The 23,773-nt window shown below is 33.3% G+C and overlaps 1 protein-coding gene across 4 annotated transcripts in view; it reads left to right on the top strand.

Annotated features, from left to right (window-relative positions):
- LOC127842789 (neurotrypsin-like) overlaps positions 1–19,795 on the top strand; it is a 45,878-nt gene extending 26,083 nt beyond the window's left edge. For 2 of the 4 annotated variants that reach the window (XM_052372500.1, XM_052372501.1), the window contains exons 4-8: positions 1,188–1,332; positions 2,878–3,047; positions 5,400–5,657; positions 6,914–7,171; positions 9,230–9,568. In XM_052372500.1, coding sequence (XP_052228460.1) covers positions 1,188–1,332; positions 2,878–3,047; positions 5,400–5,657; positions 6,914–7,171; positions 9,230–9,543 — 1,145 coding nt within the window. In that variant the 3' untranslated portion in view covers positions 9,544–9,568. Of the gene's footprint in view, positions 1–1,187; positions 1,333–2,877; positions 3,048–5,399; positions 5,658–6,913; positions 7,172–9,229; positions 9,569–9,839; positions 10,168–10,526; positions 10,833–11,643; positions 11,734–12,487; positions 12,507–13,849; positions 13,910–15,398; positions 15,885–16,244; positions 16,291–17,183 lie in introns of those variants that run through there. The other 2 variants (XM_052372503.1, XM_052372502.1) reach the window with 2 other exon arrangements.
- The last annotated feature ends 3,978 nt before the right edge of the window (positions 19,796–23,773 follow it).

Raw genomic sequence — 23,773 nt, 5'->3', positions numbered from 1 at the left:
TGAGATGGACAACTTTTACAATAGACTGTCCACCATCAAGACAGACCAAAGAGAAACATAATCATCATCATGGATGACTTCAACGCCATGATCGGCAGTGACAACAGAGGATATGAAGAGATCATGGGGAAGCAAGGGTTAGGCAAGACGAACGACAACGGGGAGATGTTCGCCGACCTGTGCGCCACAAGTAACCTGGTCATCGGAAGAAGTGTTTTCCATCACAGAAGGGTACACAAAGCAAATTGGGTGTCACCAGACCTGTCAACGGAGAACCAGATTGACCACCTGTGATTCGCAAGGACGTTTCGTCGCTCTCTTCAGGATGTGCGTGTCAAGCATGAAGCAGACGTGGCTTCGGACCATCATCTCCTTGTCGCCCGATTGAAACTGAAGCTGTAGAAGAGTTGGACATTCGGGCCCAGCCAGCGCCAACGTTACAACACTGTTGCAATGAAAGACACCTGGAAACAAGAAGAGTTCAGGGTCACTCTCTCCAGGTCCTAGAGGAGCTGCTTGAAGAAGAGACGATAGAGCAGAAGTGGCAGAACGTGAAAGAAGCAGTGACTTCAACATGTCAAGAAGTACTGGGCTCCAAGTCTTACACCCACAGGGAGTGGATATCAGCAGAGACGCTTCAGAAAGTTGCAGAAAGACGAGAAAAGAAGGAAAATATGTCAACAACAGCAGAACACGAGCTGCAAAAGTGAAAGCGAAAGAAGAGAAAAACGAAGCAAATAGGAGTGTCAAGCGAAGTATTAGAGCAGACAAGCGGAACTACATAGAGACGCTTGAAACAGAGGTGGAAGAGGCATCAAATCAGAACAGAACTAAAGATCTGTACTCCATCACCAAGAGATAGTAGCAGGAAAGTTTACAAAGCCAGAGAGGCCAGTAAGGGACAAACATGGATGAGTAATAACAGATGACGTAGGGCAGAAGAAGAGGTGGATTGAGCACTTCCAGGAGCTACTCAACAAGCTCTCCCTCGAACCCACCGGAAAGTCCGCCAGCTTTAAGTGATCTGCCAATCAAGTGCTGACCATCTTCTGAAACCAACGTAGGCGGTGTACATTATGCCTAATGCAAAACAAAGCTCATAAGCCACCAAACGTAGTATTGGTCTGACCTGTAATATAACCCTTGCGATCCCCTTTCGACATAATTGCAATACGTCTGCTTTTCAGCCCTGAATATTCGACTAAAAAATGGATCCAGGCCTAGCCAGGGGCGTCTTGAGGTTTTCTACAACAACACGTGGGGTACAGTCTGCGATAACAACTTCGACATTTTGGCAGCAAGGGTCGTTTGTCGCATGCTGGGATATACCGGGTTTGTAACATTAGTATGGAGTTGAACATTGGCATCTAATGATATAGTGTTTAGCTCACCCTTTTCTGTTAAATGTTACCACATGCCGACAATACACGTAAAACATTTTATATTGATGTTTAATGTTTTCTCCCATATAAGGTATTTCTATCAATACTAACAATCTAGTGGAATACTATATTACATTATTATTATTTTATTACATATTATAAAAAAACAGAAGCATATGAGTGCACAAACATACATTGAACTGACAAAATCTCAAAATAATAAACATCAGACTAAACTAAATATGTATTCAATGAACGCAATTTCCTGATAAAAACGTCTTTTCTAATCACCCAAACCTCGAATAAGTTCAAACCCTGAAGGACCATACGTTGATTTTCTCATATTTGAGTAACCTGACTGACCTATTTATTTAATTCGGATTAGGAAATATTAAATATTTGATTCAAACTGAATTAAATACCAATTGTGAATGTATTTCTTTTTAACCCATTTCACCGAAAACGCAAACTTGATTTTATTGATTAGTTTATTACTCAACCATTGTTTTCACCAGCGTTTCAAATTTGAAAAACTAAACAAAACCACTTTGCTAATCCAATTATTTTCTGCGAAACCTTTGAAAACCGAAAATGTGTTGCTATAATTGTGTTTCTATTAGTTCACACACACAAACACTGTCTGTCTGTCTGTCTGTCTGTCTGTCTGTCTGTCTGTCTGTCTGTCTGTCTGTCTGTCTGTCTGTCTGTCTGTCTGTCTGTCTGTCTGTCTGTCTGTCTGTCTGTCTGTCTGTCTGTCTTGTCTTGTCTTGTCTTGTCTTGTCTTCCTGCCTGCCTGTCTGTCTGTCTGTCTGTCTGTCTGTCTGTCTGTCTGTCTGTCTGTCTGTCTGTCTGTCTGTCTGTCTGTCTGTCTGTCTGTCTGTCTGTCTGTCTGTCTGTCTGTCTGTCTGTCTGTCTGTCTGTCTGCCTGTCTGTCTGCCTGTCTGTCTGCCTGTCTGTCTGTTTGTGTATGAATATAAGCCCTGTCATGGGGTTATTAATTTTTGCTTATATGCTTAAAGTCAAAAACGTGCTCCTCTGAAACCACAAAGTCCAAAAGCTTCTTATTTTTTCTTCAAATCATGCCTTTGGGGTCGAAAATGCTCCGATATGAAAATAACGAGCATATGCATTAGTGAAAACTTCAAAAAAGGCCAAGATGTTTGGTATTTTTGTATATAACATCATTCAATGGCCTTCTACTAAGTTTGTTTATATAAAAGTTAGTCAAAATAAGCCCCGTTCTGGTTGTAATTTAAATTCTTTATTTTGGTTTTAGTGAAACTTAAAATCGAAGGTTTTAGTGTTTGCTATGTAATACTATATAATTTTGTTTTATCAACAAGAGAATACAAAACATTCCTCTTGGGTCAGGATTAGTCTGTCTTGTTTCTTCTTAATAAAACAAAGATAAACTCAATACATGTTTTATTTCTAAACTTGAAATGGCAAAAATATTTTAAAATAATAAAGAATTTAACGATGGCTCTCTTTGTAGGTCTACGTTTGCAGTTCATGGTCAGGCCGCTTATGGACAGGGTACCGGCAAAATATGGTTGAATATCGTGACCTGTACTGGTTCTGATTCTCGTTTGTTCAACTGCCGGGCTAACTGGGGTGTTCACAACTGTCGACATAGCGAAGATGTCGGAGTGGATTGTGACTTTAGTAAGCGCTCTGTACTATATTATATTACTTTTTTTCCAGCACAGAAATTATCAAATAAGCATGTTTATACACTTTAATCATTTGATACCACAATTTCACAATATTTACTATACCTCTTAATTGCATATTGTATAAATGCATTTATTCAATTAACATGAATTAGTATATAAAGCAATATTGTAAAAATTTAACCCAGTAAACAAACTAAATTTATTAAATCAAAACTGACAACAGCAGTTCACTCTAACAATTTATCTTTGTAGCTGACATTTATAATTAAAAGGTTCTTTGCCAAAACAGTTTTCTGTCCACCACACATGAACTAAAGACCTTGTATATAATAAATGCATGAGAGCCATTGCAAGACAGAACCTACCTAGATAAATATAATGCGTGTATTTATATAAATTATTTATTTGTATTCCCGTCTTATGTAAATGGTGGACCAATGTGGATATGCCTTCCATTTAAGTTCCTTAGACCATAGCAGATAATGCCAAAATTCATAAAATAGGATGTGCACGTAAGATTCCCATAACGCCATCATTGATATCATGCAGTTTTTTTTTCATGGAATGGCTCGTTTTGATCATCTATTTCAAAAGAAATACAGCTTCTTTCCCTTTGCGTGCATTCTAATTTGATACCATGTTCACGTTAACTGCTTTTTCCGGATGCACAAACTACGTATGCACATTAAAACTAGAGAGCATTAGACTTGCAGATAATAGCGTCTTAGTACGGTGGCATTGAGGTGATCAGTGAATTATTTTGTTTTATCTTGTTATTATGTAAAATTAAATTGCATCTTTAGTTAATGTCATTTTATCTTTAAACAAATCGTGTTTATCATAGCTATTTACCAATTTTGCATTCAATTGTTTCTGTTCAAGAGAATTTTACTTTAACGTAGAACGATTCACTCTGGTTGCATAGGATAACGGTGTTATGAGTTCATTTGTGCACAGAAAATCACCAAATTAAATAATGGAGTTGTAAAGTTAATATACGGATATTATACACTTTCTACATATGGTTTGATGTCAAACAATGCGATCCAGTTTATTTATATATTTTTTACAGCAAAAGCCCGCAATATCCGATGAACGTTTCGAACCATGATTAAACTAATAATCTATGAAATGATTTTAACATAATTTTATGCTATAAATGTATTAAAAATAAAGTTTGAATATGTCACTCTTATTTCGTGTTGTGAACACGACTTGTATCAAATCACATGAGTACAGCGACTTGTATAGCATTAGTATATACAATCATTTTATTTGTACTCAAAGGTCAATTCTGATGTATATCGTGCATGAATAACAGGATTCAGTATAGTTCCATTTTTAAATGTATGTAATCCTCATATTATTGTTGTTGTGTATTTTCCAATATATTGCATTAAAGTGTTTGCTTATAAGCTGAAACATAATGCGTTAAAACTTTAATGATAGGGTTATTGTTGATTTGAATCAATTATTTAAAATCAGCCGTATAAAAAAAAGATTTTTTGAAACTACCTCGAAAATACATAAGATTCAAATATGAATATTTAGGTATATATATATATATATATATATATATATATATATATATATATATATGTATATATATCATAACAGCGACAACAACAACAGCTAACCTACAATAGTGAATGTAAATATAATATACACTAGTTGCTCTTAAATTACACTGTTTTTCATTTATATATCTATCAATTGCATATGTAAAATCAAAGGCTACCGCTTTTCTACAACTAATACGATTCACCTATAGGACTCAGTACTTAATAGGTATAAGTAGACGTACTTTTCAGAAATAGTCTCCATAGCTCAATATTAGACAACATATATTATAAAATCTTTTTGTAAAGACTATCATGCCTGTTAATACAGTGAAAATGCACGCCTTTGATAAACAAAAACTTGTTTTGTGCATTTGAGATAAATGTCGCAGCATTCCAGTCCCATTTTATATTTGTCAACGTTATGTTTAGCTGAGTTAAATTCCCGGATATCGGGTTAGTGTATTGTGTCTACATGAATATATTTAACCAGTTGAATAAAGATTGTTGGTTTGTTTAGATCATGTGTTAATTTTCCTATGTGTCCTACGTCTAGGAATAAAAACGATGGGGTCGGAAAAAAACATCGCCTTTCGAATTCTAGAACATATTTTAAAAGAATTATACTCGCTTAATGAAATCAAGAAATTTAAATGCAATTCGTTTTAAAATCAACACAAATTATTTGTCATAGTCTGAATTGCACAACACTTTTTCATTCATTTTAAGACATTTTGTATTTGCTGTTTTCTCAATAATTAGAATAACCATGTCTTCTTCAGATCCATCTATTTCGATTATTGGCAACCAGATGGTGAAAGAAAACAGCAGCCTTTCTCTTAGTTGCCAACTATCAACATGTTCCACATCCGCGTGTACCTACATTTGGACTTCAACACAAGCAATACCCGGAAGTAGAACTCAACAAAACATAAAGTTGACAAATATAAAACGGGACTGGAATGCAGCGATAATGTATTGCCAAATCACCTTCAATGCGTCAGTCTCCATCATAAGCTCAACCACAATGAACGTACAATGTAAGTTATTTATCTATGCATGTTGAATTGTCGTGCAACACCACGAAAATATTAAAGTACTATGAACTATGTTGACTCAATATGCGAAGGTTTGGTGGGTCGTGAGCACTATTGCAGATTTCAGCTGCTTATCAAATGAGATGGTTAATAATAGATGTTGTTGTTATTGGTAAATATAAAAGTTAAATTGGAGTGCGTTTGACAAACTTTGATGGATGTATAAGAGTTTTATCAGAACATGAATCCTATGAAAACACCTTTTGTTCCGTTAGTGGTAAAAAAAAATTCCATTAATACATTTCACCTTAACATACATTGAACAACATACTATTGGGATGGGTATGAAATAAACAATAGATCGACAATTATATGTTCTATACAAATCTAAGTTCCATCACCTTCATTATGGAATAATTATTGTATCTCTATGTCTTGGTCGAACGAACATTTGTTTGCAGAAACAGAAATGCGTCCATGTGTCGAATGAACCAATATGAACTTACACTCAAGCAGTTATTCGTGATTTTCCAACATTGTAAACGTCTTATTTACATGATTGCGTTTTCACGTAAAATACGAACAATAGTTTAGCATTGAAGATGTCAATTTGTGAGATTTTTTATTCTTCTGTTTGTACTTGTTTACAATTCGCAACCATCAACTTATTATCGGTTTAATTCTATTTTTATAAAAAAAAATTTATTAGAGTTTGGAAATATAGAACTGTTTTTGAATAGTTATGGTGACTGATATTTACCCGATCACCTCAACGTTTGACCGGGTTTAAATGGCGCTAAAACGACGACCAATAGCCACAAAGTTTTACAATTACGACATTTATCTTTTTTCGTGTTGTCATTTTGGTGACGTTCAAAAATTATTCAAACACAGAACGACAAATCAGAGGCATCAAACTTAACCTTGTTTTACTTATCCATTTATGGCGTGTTCGCGCTTCTAATTTATAGTGCGTTTATATAGGCGAGTTTGAAGGGCACATACGCCAGAATGCCAAAATGTTCCGCGCATACGCGTGAATTATGACGTCATTCGTTCGTGTTGACGTGTTCAAGGGTCGAAAGGGGGCTATACAACAACACAAAAGTACGAAACAACGATACATGTCATAATTTTCGAAAACGTTAAGATTAAACTTAAGATTAATGCGAGTTTTTTCAGTTCGTTAAACGGAGTGCTAATTCGTTTATTGTGCAATCATGTAAAATTAACGTTTATAAGTTACGTCTCTTTTACAGATGGTCCATCGTCAGCCACCATATCAGTCAGCAGCCCATTAACAGTGACTGAGAACACATTGCCACCTACTGCCATCACTTGTTCCAGCCCCGTCTGCAATCCAGGCTGCAATGCCAAGTGGAGCGCTGGGTCAACCCCAATATATAGCACAACGCTTTTTAGTACACCGGTCGAACGACACTTTGCAGGATCGTACAATTGTACTGTTTTTAATGCAGTTGGATTTTGGACTAAACAGCTGGAGGTTATCGTGAACTGTAAGTTGCTAACTTGCTTAATGATTGTAAACATGTTTTTCAAAAGATGAAATGCCATGTTTAACGATTTCTTTTTCAAAGTTTTTAACTGCGATGAGTTACGCGTACCTCAAGACCAGTTTGCAAACAAAATATCATCAAGTAGGCGTTTTGATTAGTGTCTAGGACCTTCTAGTACGTATTCTATAAATTAAAGTATCTATTAGCATAGCTGTTGAGCGTATACTGTTTCAAGAAATCTAATGCGAGAGCTCTAGATAAAGATAATAGAATACCTAATTATATTTATAAACTTAATAAGTTACTTAATAGGCATGATTCTTATGAGTGCAACAATAACACGTATGAGGTTCATCGTCACCTCCACGATTGTTTAACTGATATCATGAATTATAACAATGATGAATTGATGAAACAATTCAAAATGTAAAATTCAATTCATTACAGTGTGACCCTTTAAAATACATTCACCCATATTAAATATGTTTGAAAAATTTGTAATGTGTACTTTTTTAATCACTGATGATTTCGTCCATGAAGACATATGTTTGAACTTTGATTTTCTAATATGTCGATTTTTTTCTTAATGATCAAAATGTAAATTATCGTCGAGAAAAGACATTGAATTTCGATCAAACAAGAATCTAAGGTAACATCATTGTAGCATGATTCTATTTATAATCTCAGTAAAGTATATGATCGTTTGTAGTGCACATTCCTGCCCATGTTACTGCTTTTTTATTGTGTATCACTATATTCTTGATTGTCTCAAGACGAACTGTGTAAAATATGAATTACACATTTTAAAGACAAGTACAACTGAGTGGAATGTTTAAGAAAATACTTTAAATAACTTGCATGTGGGACTACATTTCGTCTTACCGCGGGCACATGACGTGAACTATAGTGTCAGTCAAATAAAGAGCACCAATGGCAGATGTCGCATAGTGCATAAGATAGAATACTATGGATAGTATTATGTCGATATCGTGTCTACCTAAATGGATTTATAAATGGACATCATATGTTAACGTGAAAATAGACGAGGATAATGCACCAAGATATTGTCCTTCGATTGTTTCACTACTTAGTAAAGCCTTGGTAAGCATTAATTTGTGTATAATCTCATGAAAATGGTAGACTAACGTCCATATACGTCCGTTGCATACGTTATATTACGTCGTTACATTTGGACACTTTATTTTACACACGTTCCCGTCGGAAATTACACACGTCACCATTGACTGGTTCAATGTATATTTATATATTCACTTCTGTACAGATAGAAAGAACACGTTAGACAAGCGGGCAGATTAGTCTCAATTACTTGTTGTGGCTGGGCCTCAAGGCCGCCGCATAGATCTTGTTGTTCAGGACCTTTTATGGACATTGGTAAACGTTTTGTAAAAGTTTAATCAACAAAACTACATTGCAATGAAAACAGAAATGAACTTGTGTCCGTTATTGTTGTCAACCGATTAATAGACATATATAATATGAAATGTTATTATTAAATATAATTGTTTTAAGAAACGTCGCAAGCATGCGCACGTGCAGGGAAAATACCTTGGAAAGATCCATTCAGATTCAGAAGAAGTGAACCATGCGCTTGACCCTTTTTGTTTATTATGAATAATAAAGTATTAACCTTATTTGAAGTTTTTAATGTTTTAACTTATAAATAATTGCATTCACAAGATCTTTAAACTCAGTAGTAAGGCTTATCATACCTAGTTAAAATGTTCTCTCGATTGTTTTTGGTTCTTTGTCTCTTGACGTACTATTTAAGTATAATATTGCTCCCTTTTTGACAATTCTATGTAAACAAATGGTATATGTTTCGATACTATAATTGCATTTGAAAAATATAAAGGCGGTGGTTTACATTCAATAGTCATTATAGTTAAAAGTCTGAATTATGAATTTATTGTATTCATCGCTAAAAGTCAATTTCATAACTACTCTATATAATTACAATATGGTCTTAATACCTTGTTACGCTTTGGACTCAACCTAAAACTAATGTTGTCTTGATGTATGGTAATTGTGTCCATTTAGACGCACCAAATGTGACGCTACATTGGGACGAAAGCTCAAAGAATTTCACGTGTACTGCCGCGGGAAATCCCGACAATTATACTTTCCACCCCCTCGAATTCCGCATATTAGGCTCTCCGATCAAAAACATCAGTTTTCCGCCGGGAACAGGCAGTTCACGTTATTTAGTGCTAAAAGAACTGAGTTACCAAGACACAGGATCTTACACGTGTACCGTAGAAAATGGCATTCTCAAAAATGGCGCAACAAAACAAAGTCACACGAAGGAAGTGGAAATAAAAGGTACACCTTTAGAAAACATAGAGTTGTATTGATGATCGATTAATGTGATTGACTTTCGCGTTGATGACATTAATTTTAATTTCGATTTTCTTTATTAAGCAAGTATACACTATCTTAAAAAAGAGCGATTCCAACAGAGTTTGCAGCATGAACACAACACAAAAAGCGCAATAATCAAGTATAGGAGTTGTAACTCTAATATAGTGAAGTTTTAACATTTTAATAAGTGTTTTACATGGTTAAATATGCATTTTAAAGAAGCGTATGTTCATAAAACTGTTCGTATCGTCGCTTATTAGAAGGTTAAAATTTCATTCTAGACGTCCCAGTTTTGCTTGAACACACTAGAACGTATAACGTCTCAAAAGGCGATCCACTGACCGTCACCATTCCGGTTTACGCCTTCCCAGCCGTCCCGAGGACCGGAATTGTGATCAAGATAGGAGATCGCATAATGAGTACCTCAGGCAATATCACGTTTAACTTAGAGAACGGTACCGGCTTCGTGTCTTTTCATAACAAGAGCATTCCAAGCGACAACCAAACGCTATCCGTGGTAATCAACGCGACGCAAGAAGAGTACTTTCGCAATTTTACTGTGAATTTCACAAATGCCGTTGGTACAACAACTGCACATTTCGAAATTGTCCCACAAGGTAGTTTGAGTGTGTGTGTTTCTTATAATGCTTTTCATAAGTTATAACAAAAATACATTGTATAGACCTCAGAACTGTGTAGCCTTAAATTGATACGTATAGATGAGATTACGTAAAGTAGTTATTTACAAAGCGTTTTACACAAATAATACAGTTTTGTCCACCAAATGTATTTAACTGCGTTGGACGACCTTATATTATATGCGTATATGACATTGTTGCTGTTTGTAATGTCAAATTATGTTTTTGTCTTTCTAACTAACTAAATTGTATTTTACATTTTTTAACGAATATATAATTTACAACTGTCTTAAATCAAATGAAATACTTACACGAGTCTTTGATTTAAACATAATAAGGACCTCCCGACATACCGGTATGTTTTAAACTACAATTGACAACGTATCAAAGCGTTTCATTCGCCGTCGAGTCCGGCTTCTTCAACGGCGGGGATCAAACCATCGTCATTGAGTACAGACGAGTGAACAGCAATTCCTTATGGGAAAACGGCTCGGAAGCTTACGTTGGAAAAGGGAACAATGTCTTTGTGACGATGATGGTGTGTGATCTTACGCAAATGACCGACTATGAGTTTAGAGTCTATGCTTTCAACATGTATGGTCAGAGCGAGTACTGGGCTGTGGTGCAAGTCGCTACTGCTCTATGTATGTATACACATTCAATTGTAATTTCGAATTGTCATCATGCTGAGTGTTTAAATATTTGAACACCAGACGACTAAATAAAACATAACAACGATCAAGGCTGTTAAAATAAATGTTCTTAGTACTCGCCTAATGTTGTACGTTTCTGTAATGTATTAATAAAAATATATTAATATCATAATCATAGTTTGTGCGCTGTTTATATATTTGAAAATGCATTACTATATTCTAGTATAAGTATGAGTCTTTTGTCATAGAAATGGACCTCCTCACAGGTTCGGATGATTTTTACTTTATGTTATTTTTGTCATACATAAAATACAACAACAACAAAAGAACGCTTGGAAAATAACACTACACATTATAACCGAAAACACGGTTGTTTATAATAAATAAGCATTTGATTTGAAAATAAATAAATAAAAGGTTACATACGCAAAGCGATTATTTATTTGCACTGAATAGTTGATTATAATTGAAGTTGGAAACAACGTACTGGGAACTAATGTAAAGTATAAATTGCATAATGCAATATTAAAGCACGGTTGAACAAGATGTACAGGTGAGATTCATTCTAATAATTTAATCTAAGGTTAGTAATCAGATAGAGTTTACTGTTTTTGTTTTTTTTATTATTATACTTTAGCTGTTTAATTACACAGTTTTAAACAGTAACCGTTAAGGTAGGCAAGGACCAACCTTAGACAAAAACTCAAAGCATGCAAACAAGTATATTTAAGACGTAGAATGATAAGGGGTTTAAAAATTTGTTCGATTTTTGGATATTAACTAATGTCTACCTTATTTCTAGATGTTCAAATGGCCGTTGGGATTGTAACTGGCGGCACTGCAGGCATTATCGGTTTTATCGTGCTGGCTGTGTGCTTGAAGAAGAAGCGCGGTAGGATGCTTATTAGTTTTTTTTAAGAATGTAAGTTTTGAAAGCGCAGCTATAATTTATTATGTTATATAATAAATAAACTTGTGTTGAGTATACATATATTTCATTGGCATTTGCGAAAAGTCAAATTGTGTTCCCCGAAGTCGAGAAGGCAGTTTAAAGTATTTCCCTTGATGTGGTGGGAAACTATATTCATATAGTATTCCTTATTATAAATGAAATATCTCTTTAACTTTATATTTCTTAAGACACATAAACTAAATTAAGTACATTAACACTTATTATAAACGTTATGATAGTGATAATATAAATACACATAATAATAATTCGTGTTAGATTTATTTTTGTTGCAAGGTAATGTATACTGTAATTCAATATAATTATTAGAATTTAATGTGTGTTTACTTCTGTCAATAGTGTTCTTATCAAGAAAAATAAAAGTATGTTTTTCTATGAGTGCCCAACAGAAACTAACATGTATTAAATATTGTAAACTATTAGCTATACTTTAAATTTATTTCTACAATTAACAATTTACAAACTGTTTATATTTTTTAAAGCCGATATTGTTATTAATTGTCATGGTCTAAACATCATTAAATGCTTTAAATATCATTTGAACCTAAATTGAATGCAATTTTTATATCTGTTCTAACAGATAAAAAGAAACCGTAAGTAACTGTTATAGTAGTCTGAACATATATTGTTTAATTTGTGTTACCTGCATACACATTTTAATTTTCTCTCGTTCCAGGACAAGCAGAGATCAACATGTAAGTGTGTCGTTGAGTATTTCTCACTCTTTTAAAATGTATTTCTTTAAATAAGTTGGCTTATATAAAATTATTGATTCAGGGTTAAAATACCAAAGTTGATAAAAGTTTCTTTAAATTAAGAATATTACTTTATTTCATATGTATTGCCCACTTTCGTTAAAAAATTGATCATTATAAGTTTTTATGCGATAATCACCGTAAGACTTTATTAAGACACTCAATTTATGTTAAATTTTGTGTTTTATTTTTATAAATATTTTTTACTATGGCCTAAGATTACTTAAGATCATGCCATTCACGGTAACTCGGGTAAAAGTGGCTTTCTTATGGTTAAGGTTTGATTCAATTCTGCGTTTTGAATTTGTGTACTTATGAAACAATTAAAATGAAATAATATGTGTTTGTCCACTAGATATGATCCTTTCTTAAACTGAGTACAATGTATTTTTGAAGCATGGTGTGTGAGCAACATCATTATTCGAAGAAGCAAATCTGCTTTGAGAATGTTACTTCAAAACCTAATTTCTCAGGATCTCTTAAGGGATATTGGAACTTAAAGGATGGATGGGCCGATGATCGCATTTTTTTATGAATAGTCAGACTATGATTTTCTGTTCAATCTGTATGGTTTTGATAATAAAGTAATCATGATTTGATAGCAGCTAAAGAAGTTAACGGAAACCTTATTGAAATTGAAGTTGCAAGTGCGAATCTTGTAAATTTTTGTTTTAGAGTAATTTAACTTAGAGCCGATAATAGATTTGTTTATGTTAGTATATATTTTGTTAAAAAAATGACATTTTGTATAGATATATATATCTGAATGATATATTTTAACTTGATTCCGGATTTTTAACATTCACTAACCTTTATTAAAAAAGTGCGACTCTTCTATGGAAAGCATGCCATTCTCAAGCAAAGTCATATATTTTTAGAATACTGCAAACAAGTTAATAGCCTTTTTTACTTTCGCGCGTTTTTGCGTAATTTTGACGCATTCGTATGGATGAATTATTGCGGGTTTTTGTTTACTATGAGTTGTGCGTGTTTTTTTTTATGTTCTGTTTAATTACACACACACACACACACACACACACACACACACACACACACACACACGCACGCACGCACGCACGCACGCACGCACGCACGCACGCACACACACACACATATATAAATAAATAAATATATATATATATATATATATATATATATATATATATATATATATATATATATATATATATATATATATATATATATATATATATATATATATATATATATATATATATGTAAGCATTCCGCACTTACATAGTTATTTGTTTGAATATTTTTAGGTATGCAGAAGGTTCTACAACAACCGGAAACATCTTCCTGAATACCAACACGACTGAATTGTATGCATTACTTCATGTTTATACTGTGCTTATCAGTGATGTGTTTCAACTACACGCCTTGAAACACACTTAATTGTTTCATGTACAAACGCATTTAATCGTTAATGGACAATGACAATATTTATATTTGTTTTAAATAAAGCAAGGTTTATTTAATTTTAATTTATTTAATGGTAATTGTACCATTAAAGACTGTTTGTTGACTCCGAGGTAAATGTACAATATTTAACGTATATTTCTTTGTCATTTTACTTTAATGCACCTCTAAAAGTCTATGATGACGAGTCCTATGCTAATTGAGTTGGAGAAGCCCCGGACAGGTTGTTGTACCTTGACCTCAGTTTATTTTTATGCCCCTGGATCGAAAGATCGGGGGTATATTGTTTTTGGCCTGTCTGTCATTGTATGTGTGTGTGTGTGTGTGTGTGTGTGTCCCAAAACTTCAATCAAAACTTTAACCTTGGTCATAATTTTTGCAATATTGAAGATAGCAACTTGATAATTGGCATGCATGTGTATCTCATGGAGCTGCACATTTTGAGTGGTAAAAGGTCAAGGTCATCCTTCAAGGTCAAAGGTAAAAAAAAACAAATTCAAAATCTTTAACCAAAACTTTAACCTTCTTCATAACTTTTGCAATATTGAACATAGCAACTTGATATTTGGCATGCATGTGTATCTCATGAAGCTGCAAATTTTGAGTGGTGAAAGGTCAAGGTCAAGGTCATCCTTCAAGGTCAAAGGTCAAAAAAAAATTCAAAGCGGCGCATTAGGGGGCATTGTGTTTCTGACAAACACATCTCTTGTTAGCAATGAAACATAGCTCGCTAACATTAAACCCGTCCAAATATTTATAAATTATTGCATTGCAATAGTAACACGATGAACGTAATAGTTTCCGTAAAAAAACTTGTGTTTTTTAGTAAAGCATATCGCATTTATTTAGGGTTGATTACATAATTGAAATAATAAAACATGTTCAAGAAGATAACCGAGTACAAAATATGTAAACACACAGATTTAGGCTCAGTGAGATGGTGTTGACGAGCTGTAAAGTAAATATATATGCTTCCTTTATAAACTCGATACCACTGTTATCTTTCTAAAACAAATCCCTAGTAAACTGGAAAATTCAATATGATCAAACGTTAACGATGAACTTGACCTACGCTTTCAATGTCGACTTCAGATTTTGTTATATAATGGTAGCACTTTCTAAAATATGAAACATACTTACTTACGTAAATGATTTATGTATGGTCTTTATATGGTTTCTTAATTATGTTCAATAAATACGTGCATTAATCGAGTCCGCTTAATATTTCGACGACAGTATTGTGTTTTCAATTAAAAAGATCCACATAATAACATTAGTATTTAAGTGAGGAAAATCTACATGAAATTATAAAACCAGCAATAACATGAGTAGATATTCAAGAACGCCATTCAATCAAAGACCATTCATTGATTTACCGATGTAACTTTACAGACAAACATCTATGGACAGTCATCGGTGTAACAAAGTCAAAGACCATTCAAAAGACGAAGAGGACTACATGAATTTGCGTTTGGGCACCCCACAAAGCATGGCTGGCGATATGAGTGTTGAAAACCGCACGTATGGGACCAAAGTCAAAGACCATTCAAAAGACGAAGAGGACTACATGAATTTGCGTTTGGGCACCCCACAAAGCATGGCTGGCGATATGAGTGTTGAAAACCGCACGTATGGGACCACACACTTAGCACAAAAGTCTATCGATACCGAGTTGGAACAAGGGAGTATCAACATAACGATACCACAAACGTCTACAAAGACACCTTTTGCAGCGCGTTCTGGGAAACGCGCACTTTTACAAGATGAAGAAGGTGATTATATACAAATGAATGTACCAAGAAAACCAGCTAAACATATGTATGAGAACCTTCAGCTAACGCCGGATAAAACCAAACCAAAGGAGATGAAAGGCGACGAGTATGTTTTTTATGTTGGGTTTTAATATCTCTCATGTAAATGCATTTATGTGCAAGCATTTAAATAATACTTTCGTTTACATGATAATGTTAATTGTATATTAAGTAAACTGTGTTAAACTCAAAAAAATATATACAAAATTAGGAATACAATAAATGGTGTATTTTTGGTTGGGTGAATCACATTTGCAGAACATGACTTTTCAAAAATATTGAAACAAAAACATCGAATGAAATAGTTTATCTAAGGGGCTAATAAATAGGCAGTAACATTACACTTGGTGTACAGAAATATTTTTATAATCCTAGAACATATATTAAGGTACATTTTATTTAAAACCTTCACATGTTTTCTTTACAGATTTGAAAATGATGACGTGACATTGCAGAAGTTAATCTAAACAGTTGTAAGTATACGTGTGATATGCACATTCGGATTGGTAATTGGCCTTATATTTTCATTATACCGCAACTGTCTGAAAACCGAACACTTGGTCGGTGCAATACATGAACGTTACATAGAGATTTCAATGTAGTTTATTCGTAGATATAAAGTGTCTGAAAGAAAATTTTATGCCGTTTTCAATAGTTATCATCATAATTTGTGAATTCGATTAATTGTTTCTACTGTTGAACATTTTTGTAGATCTTTGGTAACCATTGAATTTAATCTTTTATTGTAATATTAATCTTGATGCACGTTTATCTACAATAAATTACTTAATACTGCGATTGTGACGTAAATTTATTCCATGAACTATCTAACAGAGCTCTTAAATATAGAAAAGAAGTTATTATATTTCTATACTCTCAGTAAACGTAAGATACCCAACAAATATCACTCTTTTTGTAAAAAGAAAAGGCAAAACAAATAAACACATTTAAGCGTATTAGGCTTCTGAATGATACGCATGGGCGTTTAAAATATATTGACGTGTTCAAATAATTATTCAGAGCTCAATGTCGAGAGTACAATATTCAAAAGTGTTACATATCTGTTAACAGGGGTGCTTTACAAAGTCAAAGAATGTCTGAAAGACAAAGTAATTATTCACATAAACAGAAAACAAGTTAAGGTTCATACGTGTTTGTGGAAACAAAGATTCCATATAACAGCGTTAAACGCGATTTTGTATTACTTACCTTTGCTTAGAACCGGACTATGTCTGTTCGAAAGTGACAAGGTTCCAATCTTCCAACTTGTCAAGTGATTTCTGTATACATTCCACCAATTTTTTATTCAATACAGTATCTAATTAATATTACATGACATGTTCAATAAAGCATGCGCCTATTTCAGCAGCGAATTTCCCTGCCCCTACACCACCCTCAAGTACTGATGAAGATGACTACGAGGACACCTTTACAAACAGGAAGCATAAAACAACCTTAAGAACGTTTTAGCCCGTAAATGAGTGCATATTTTCTTTAATGTAATCATATACCTGAATTGTTGGTAGACAAAACATGCCCGTGTTGAATAATTATAGCGTACATTCAATATGACTTTCTTTCTTGAGCGATGATGTTAATTTACATAAATTCTATGATATAACGAGGTCGTGTGATCGACGAGAATATGTTCTTTAAAACTCGAGCTGTCGAATGATGTAACTTGAAATGTATTAATGTATTTTGTTTTGTTTTGAGCGTTTGTCTATCTAGTGTAAATAGAAACGTGTGTATTCTATTTAAAATATGCACTTCAACTTAGTCACGTCATACATGAATTAGATCTATGCGTTTAACTTATTATTTACGTATAAAGCACGTTTGTAAAAGTGCACAATCATAGTGCACAAACAATATGTGTTATATCAAACTGCAATATGAAATTTGCTCGGGCGTTGACATTCAAATATGCGTAAACTATATGTGTACATATTTACAACAAGCATGCGTTCATTGACTGTTTTTCATAGTTTAATACACAATATAAAACACTTTATGTTCAAAATATCTTTTCATTTGTTTTTAAGTTTAATATAAATTATATCCTACACGTTTCTTTCAGACGTTTAGAATATAGCAATATGTAATTTGTATTCGACCGTTTACACATAATTATTAATTTTATGCCAACGTTCCGAACAGCGAACGTATTACGTTTGGTATATTCTTCCTTTTTTACGATGTTAAAATAATTATTACTTTATGAGTAAGAAGTCATTATTCATTTTTTCATATATAACCAGTCATACACTTTTCAAACTGTTCACTTATTATCCTAAAAGTGATGCGTCGAAAATACACGTTGTTTTGCAATATTAATTTTGTCGAAACTAACTATCCAATCGTGAAAATATTTCTTAATACGATTTGACAGTATCACTAATTCGTAACGGGTAAATCCATTTTGCATTTCCGGTCGCGTTTTATATGCGCGCATTTCAAATAAACCAAAGGTTTTCGAATAGCAACTTTTCATTAAAAAGTAGTTCCAAACCAACACGTATCAGCTCATAAGCTGCTCTAAATATTGACCGCAATTTACTCAGATTCAAACTTTGCCAATGTTTTGGAAATATACAAAGTCTGACCGTGTTTTATCAAGGCTGAGTCATACATATAGCTTCTAGACCTTTAATTTAGACTCACATTAGAACTCGGCTTAAGTTCAGATTAAGGTTCTAATACACTTTCATTAAGAATGAGTAATTATTCAATGTTCATATTTTTTTCTTAGATTTGGCTGAGTGACCTACAATTGACCTGACTGCATCAGATTTGGACTTGACCCATTTATTGCCTAGTTAAACAGTATGTCATAGTTGCATCAATTTTATTTGTCCTTTATGTATAACGTGGTAACATGTCGATAACAAGATTGGTGCAACATTGTGACTTTATGAACCCACTTGACCGAAATTTGATCAAGAATATGTAACTTACGAAACTAACAAAATTGCGCGGATTGTGGTAGACTAGCAATGCCAAGTTTGTTCGTATATGCGATTGAAGCCAGATTGTTATTTAAGCTTATGTGTAAATCATACAGGTATTATGGGTTTTATAACTTTTGAATTTGATTGTAAGTCTCAACACAGAAACAGAACTCGCATGACGTATGAAATTTTTCTTTCTATTACAATTACCTTGAACATGTGGTCATGGATTTAGGTTTTATAATGTGTATTATAATTCGTCTTGGTTTTGCTTTTTATATATTTTATGTGACCCTTAATATAAACACAAATTTGTACAGTTTCTTAATATGTAACATTGTCTTATTGATATATGTATGTATGTGTGTTTTTGGATAAGTTTGTATTGTAGAAATCAAGACAAATGTATTGATTAAGTGTGCGAAAGTATGACGTATACATACATATAACGAGCATATATCGAGCGTAAGTTTAGGATTACAGGAAATGTATATATTTATGTACATGTATGTAAGCAACACGTAATTCGGTCGTGTACATGAACATACTTATTTGACGTATTTATTGTTTTTGTTTCACGTTTTTATGATTCTAAGGCTGTTTTGATTATCACAAGTTTGTTTCTAATTGATTGGACCGTATCTACGTATTCTATTTTTCCTATTTACAGTATTTATAGTAGAATTGTTGATGATTGGGATCCGTTTATGCTATATAATATGTTTATGTGTTTAAACAATATGTAAACAATATGTAACACACGTTGACCTCATGTATGATGAATGCATTTCATAAAAGTACATTATTGTCAAAGTAAAAAATGTATTATTCGCATACATGTTACACAATGTGTTGAAGCATTTTTTTACGTTAATTATACACAATTTGTTAATACGTGTTTAAATTTAATTACCTTGAGATTGTAAGTACATCAGTTAATGCTATGCCTTAAGCCTAGTTGCGTTATGTTTGTATCGTTGTGTCTTTCAATGTATTTTTATATGCATGTTACTAATTTTCTGCAATATACATATATATATATATATATATATATATATATATATATATATATATATATATATATATATATATATATATATATATATATATATATATATATATATATATATATATATATATATATATATATGTATATATATATAGGGGGAAAGGTGTGTGAAAAACCAGATACACAGACATACAAACAGACATACATATTCCCATTTGAGACTTCGGCGTGTGCGCCTATAAATATATAATGCTAGGTCGGTGCTGAATAAAGCGAAGTTTATTTTGCGAGGCTTATACAATCTGAACCACAAGCCTTGGCAAAATAAACATCGCTTTATTCGGCAACGACCTAGTAATCGATTTATCCCAGCAATTTTCTTAGTCGTCAATTATTTCTTTAAAAATTGAAAAGGAAAATAGAACTACACAGAAAATCCCAAAGTTATTTTAAGCAAACATTGGTTTATTATTTTATTCGTGCCGAGCCTAATATATTACAAAAAGATCAGGCACTAACCTGTTTTTCTGTTTATCATATCTCTACGTCCCCAATTTTAAAGAAATAATGAAAAAAAATACTAAAAAACTGCAGCTTAAAAAGCGGGAAAGAATATGACTTTTGTCGCTTGACGTGTTAATTATGACGTCATGAGTACGCGCACTTAATATTTGTAAAAAAAATGCTTTTTTGCTTTTTGTGTTTAAATATATTACATCTTGGTATCAAATGTTTGTGTTGTTCAATCTGATTCGATTTTACTAAAATGATTACTTTATAGTTGATTCCGAGTAAAAAAATAAATCGAAGAAAATGCTAATTTTAGAAATTCAGCAGACGACATTTTAGCAGACGACAAATTTCCCAGCATTCAAAGGGTTAGAATAGCTACACTCGTATGTCTTAAATGTATGTTTTCGAAGTACGTTTCAAAGGTACTCTACCGAAACCATATTTAGACAATCATAAAGATTTTCGAAGCTTTGTATATATGAGCATTGTTCTGAGAAAACTGGGCTTAATGCATGTGCGTAAAGTGTCATCCCGAAGTCCGCACAGGCTTATTAGGGTTGACACTTTCCGCTTAAACTAGATTTTCGGTAAAAAGGGACTGCCTTAAAACGAAAAATACCACTGAAGCGGTAAATGTCGTCTCTGATTAGCCTATGCGGACTGCACAGGCTAATCTGGGACGACACTTTACGCACATGCATTATGCCCAATTTTCACAGAACAAGACACATATTTAGACAATCATCAAGATTTTCGAAGATCTGTATACATGTATATGATCGGTTATCTTTACGCCACATATCATGGGATAGTTGGCGTTAGTAATGACGTTTTTCTTTAATATTAACGAGACACATAATGGTACCTAATAACATTACAGGAACCACTTAAGTAATTTTCCATACTCGAATTTAATTAACTACAGCATAAAATGCGACAAACTAATACAACACATCTTAAGTAACTGTTTTAAATTTCACGTGATTTCATTGTTTGAAATTCCGTGCTGAATCAGACACGTAACCAATCAAATCCCTGGCTAGTAAATCCCTTGTTTGTAAATCTTTAGAACCAAGTATTATCAGCCAAGCTCCCAGCGATCGATCAAAACTTAGTCGTATTTGAACGAACACGGTTTCCGACGACGTGTTGAGTGAACAGCAAGCCACACCTTGCCTTTTCCGCCTGTACTGCTCCAGCAACTCTTGAGCCAGGTCGTTCAGGCTTGGTTACAGACCCAGGAACGCAGCGAACCGGAAACTGTCCTTTGCTAGAAGCTCTGCTCAAATAATGGGTAGGCTGAAACAAAAAATGTAGACAGGACTTGTGAAGGTATTTTCAAAAATAACTGCAATTAGCTTGCTTCAAAATTAATCTTACTAAAAATCGTACATCATCTTAACAATACCTTTGTATTTTGATGATGCTATATCATTTGCTTTATTTAAAATCTGCATTTAAGGAACTTTCACAAATTTAATTGTTTGAAGCTATGACAACTTTGTAATAACTTTCACTCGTCGCAAGATCTTTTATTAGATTGGGTCCTTATTATTATTGATAGGACCGATATATGTGAAAAATAAGTCTTGCGTATAATTTCTTTTGCATACTGCTGTATACATCTAATACATCACATTCTCTGTCAGGAATACACAAACGTGGATATTTTGTTATGCAAAAAGTAATATTTGCGCGTTTAGATTTTTATGCAGTAGAATTATTCACCATTAAATTGCGATTAATTAGATTCTATTCGTTCATTGTTTTGTGAACAATAGTCAAATTGTCTCTTCGAAACACTTTGCACTGTTTTTCATACAATACATATCTTTCAAGCATGTTTACCTTTGCCGGAAGGGTTCCGCAATAGGGCAGTCACGATATTGATACCGGAATAGACACCCAGACCGCTGGAGAATCCTTACAGGAACCTCCCCAGGAATTGTCGCGCCCTCTTGGAAACTAGGTCAAGCTGAACGTCACCGTCAGCATCCTCGTCATCGGTTGTTTCCCCTGAATTATTCATTGGTGCTACCGCCGGAAATACTCTTGATTCACGTGTATGTTCACGGATTGTCTCCAATGATGTCATATCCATTAATTGATCCGTCCACAATAAAAGAATGTATGAAACACATATTGCAGTACAACATATATTTTTCGCTCTTGTGTGCTTGAACGTTTTCTTTATTTCAAATACACTAACTGATCATACTATTAAACATTGCGAATTTACTATTAATGGAGCATATAACGCTCGTGTAAACAGGGCGCACTCGTACTATCACATGTGATGATAAATGTTATAATAAAACAGATACACGCTTCGATTGCATTTCATAGCAAATAGCATGATAAAATGTACTAGATTCAAGGTCAACTCACGTGAGCTGTTAATGTTCTGAAGATTTTGTGAAAAATTGTATGTCATCAAACGCCTTTGATTTGTCAAAACCCCTTTTTTATTTAATAAAAATGACTATTATCTTTTCTCCTAACTTTTAATGAGTGTTTAGTAACATTTTAGCACACTAATGTTATTAAGCGGGCGGCTTTAATCGTATATTAGCATAAACTAGTCCGCGCTTGTTATCTCTATATTTATTAGACATGGACACATGTGAAAATGGGTACACTAAAACAATACCATTTTATGTTAAACGCACGAGAAAAAGAGAATGTAAGGAAAGCTGTAATTAACCAATTGCATTGTTAATGTATCCGTCAATAAGTTATTATTGTTAATGTATCCGTCAATAAGTTATTATTGTTAATGTATCCGTCAATAAGTTATTATTGTTAATGTATCCGTCAATAAGTTATTATTGTTAATGTATCCGTCAATAAGTTATTATTGTTAATGTATCCGTCAATAGGTTATTATTGTTAATGTATCCGTCAATAAGTTAGTATTGTTAAGGTATCCGTCAATAAGTTATTATTGTTAATGCATCCGTCAATAAGTTATTATTGTTAATGCATCCTCGATAAGTTATTATTGTTAATGCATCCGTCAATAAGTTATTATTGTTAATGTATCCGTCAATGAGTTATTATTGTTAATGTATCCGTCAATAAGTTATTATTGTTAATGTATCCGTCAATAGGTTATTATTAATAATGTATCCGTCAATAAGTTATTATTGTTAATGCATCCGTCAATAAGTTATTATTGTTAATGAATCCTAAATAAGTTATTATTGTTAATGTATCCGTCAATAAGTTATTTATTATCTTCCTCCGGCATGAGAGAGGTCTGGTAGTTGTTTATTGTATTGCTCGATGGAGGTTACTGTTCTAATTAATTACAACGTGAATCAATTAATAGCCCATTTTGTGCTCGAAACGAGTTGATAATGAAATAATTTCTCAATAGTATTGCCCACCTTAAAAACAAAAACGCAATTAAACGATTTGATTAAATACTCTGCAATTACTGTACGCGCTACGACGGGTGATACCCCAGAGACAAATGAATAA

This window comes from Dreissena polymorpha, chromosome 8, assembly GCF_020536995.1.
Source record: "Dreissena polymorpha isolate Duluth1 chromosome 8, UMN_Dpol_1.0, whole genome shotgun sequence".
NCBI classification, from domain to species: domain Eukaryota; kingdom Metazoa; phylum Mollusca; class Bivalvia; order Myida; family Dreissenidae; genus Dreissena; species Dreissena polymorpha.
Note: the sequence above shows the minus strand (reverse complement) of the source record. Positions and strands in the feature narration are given on the sequence as shown.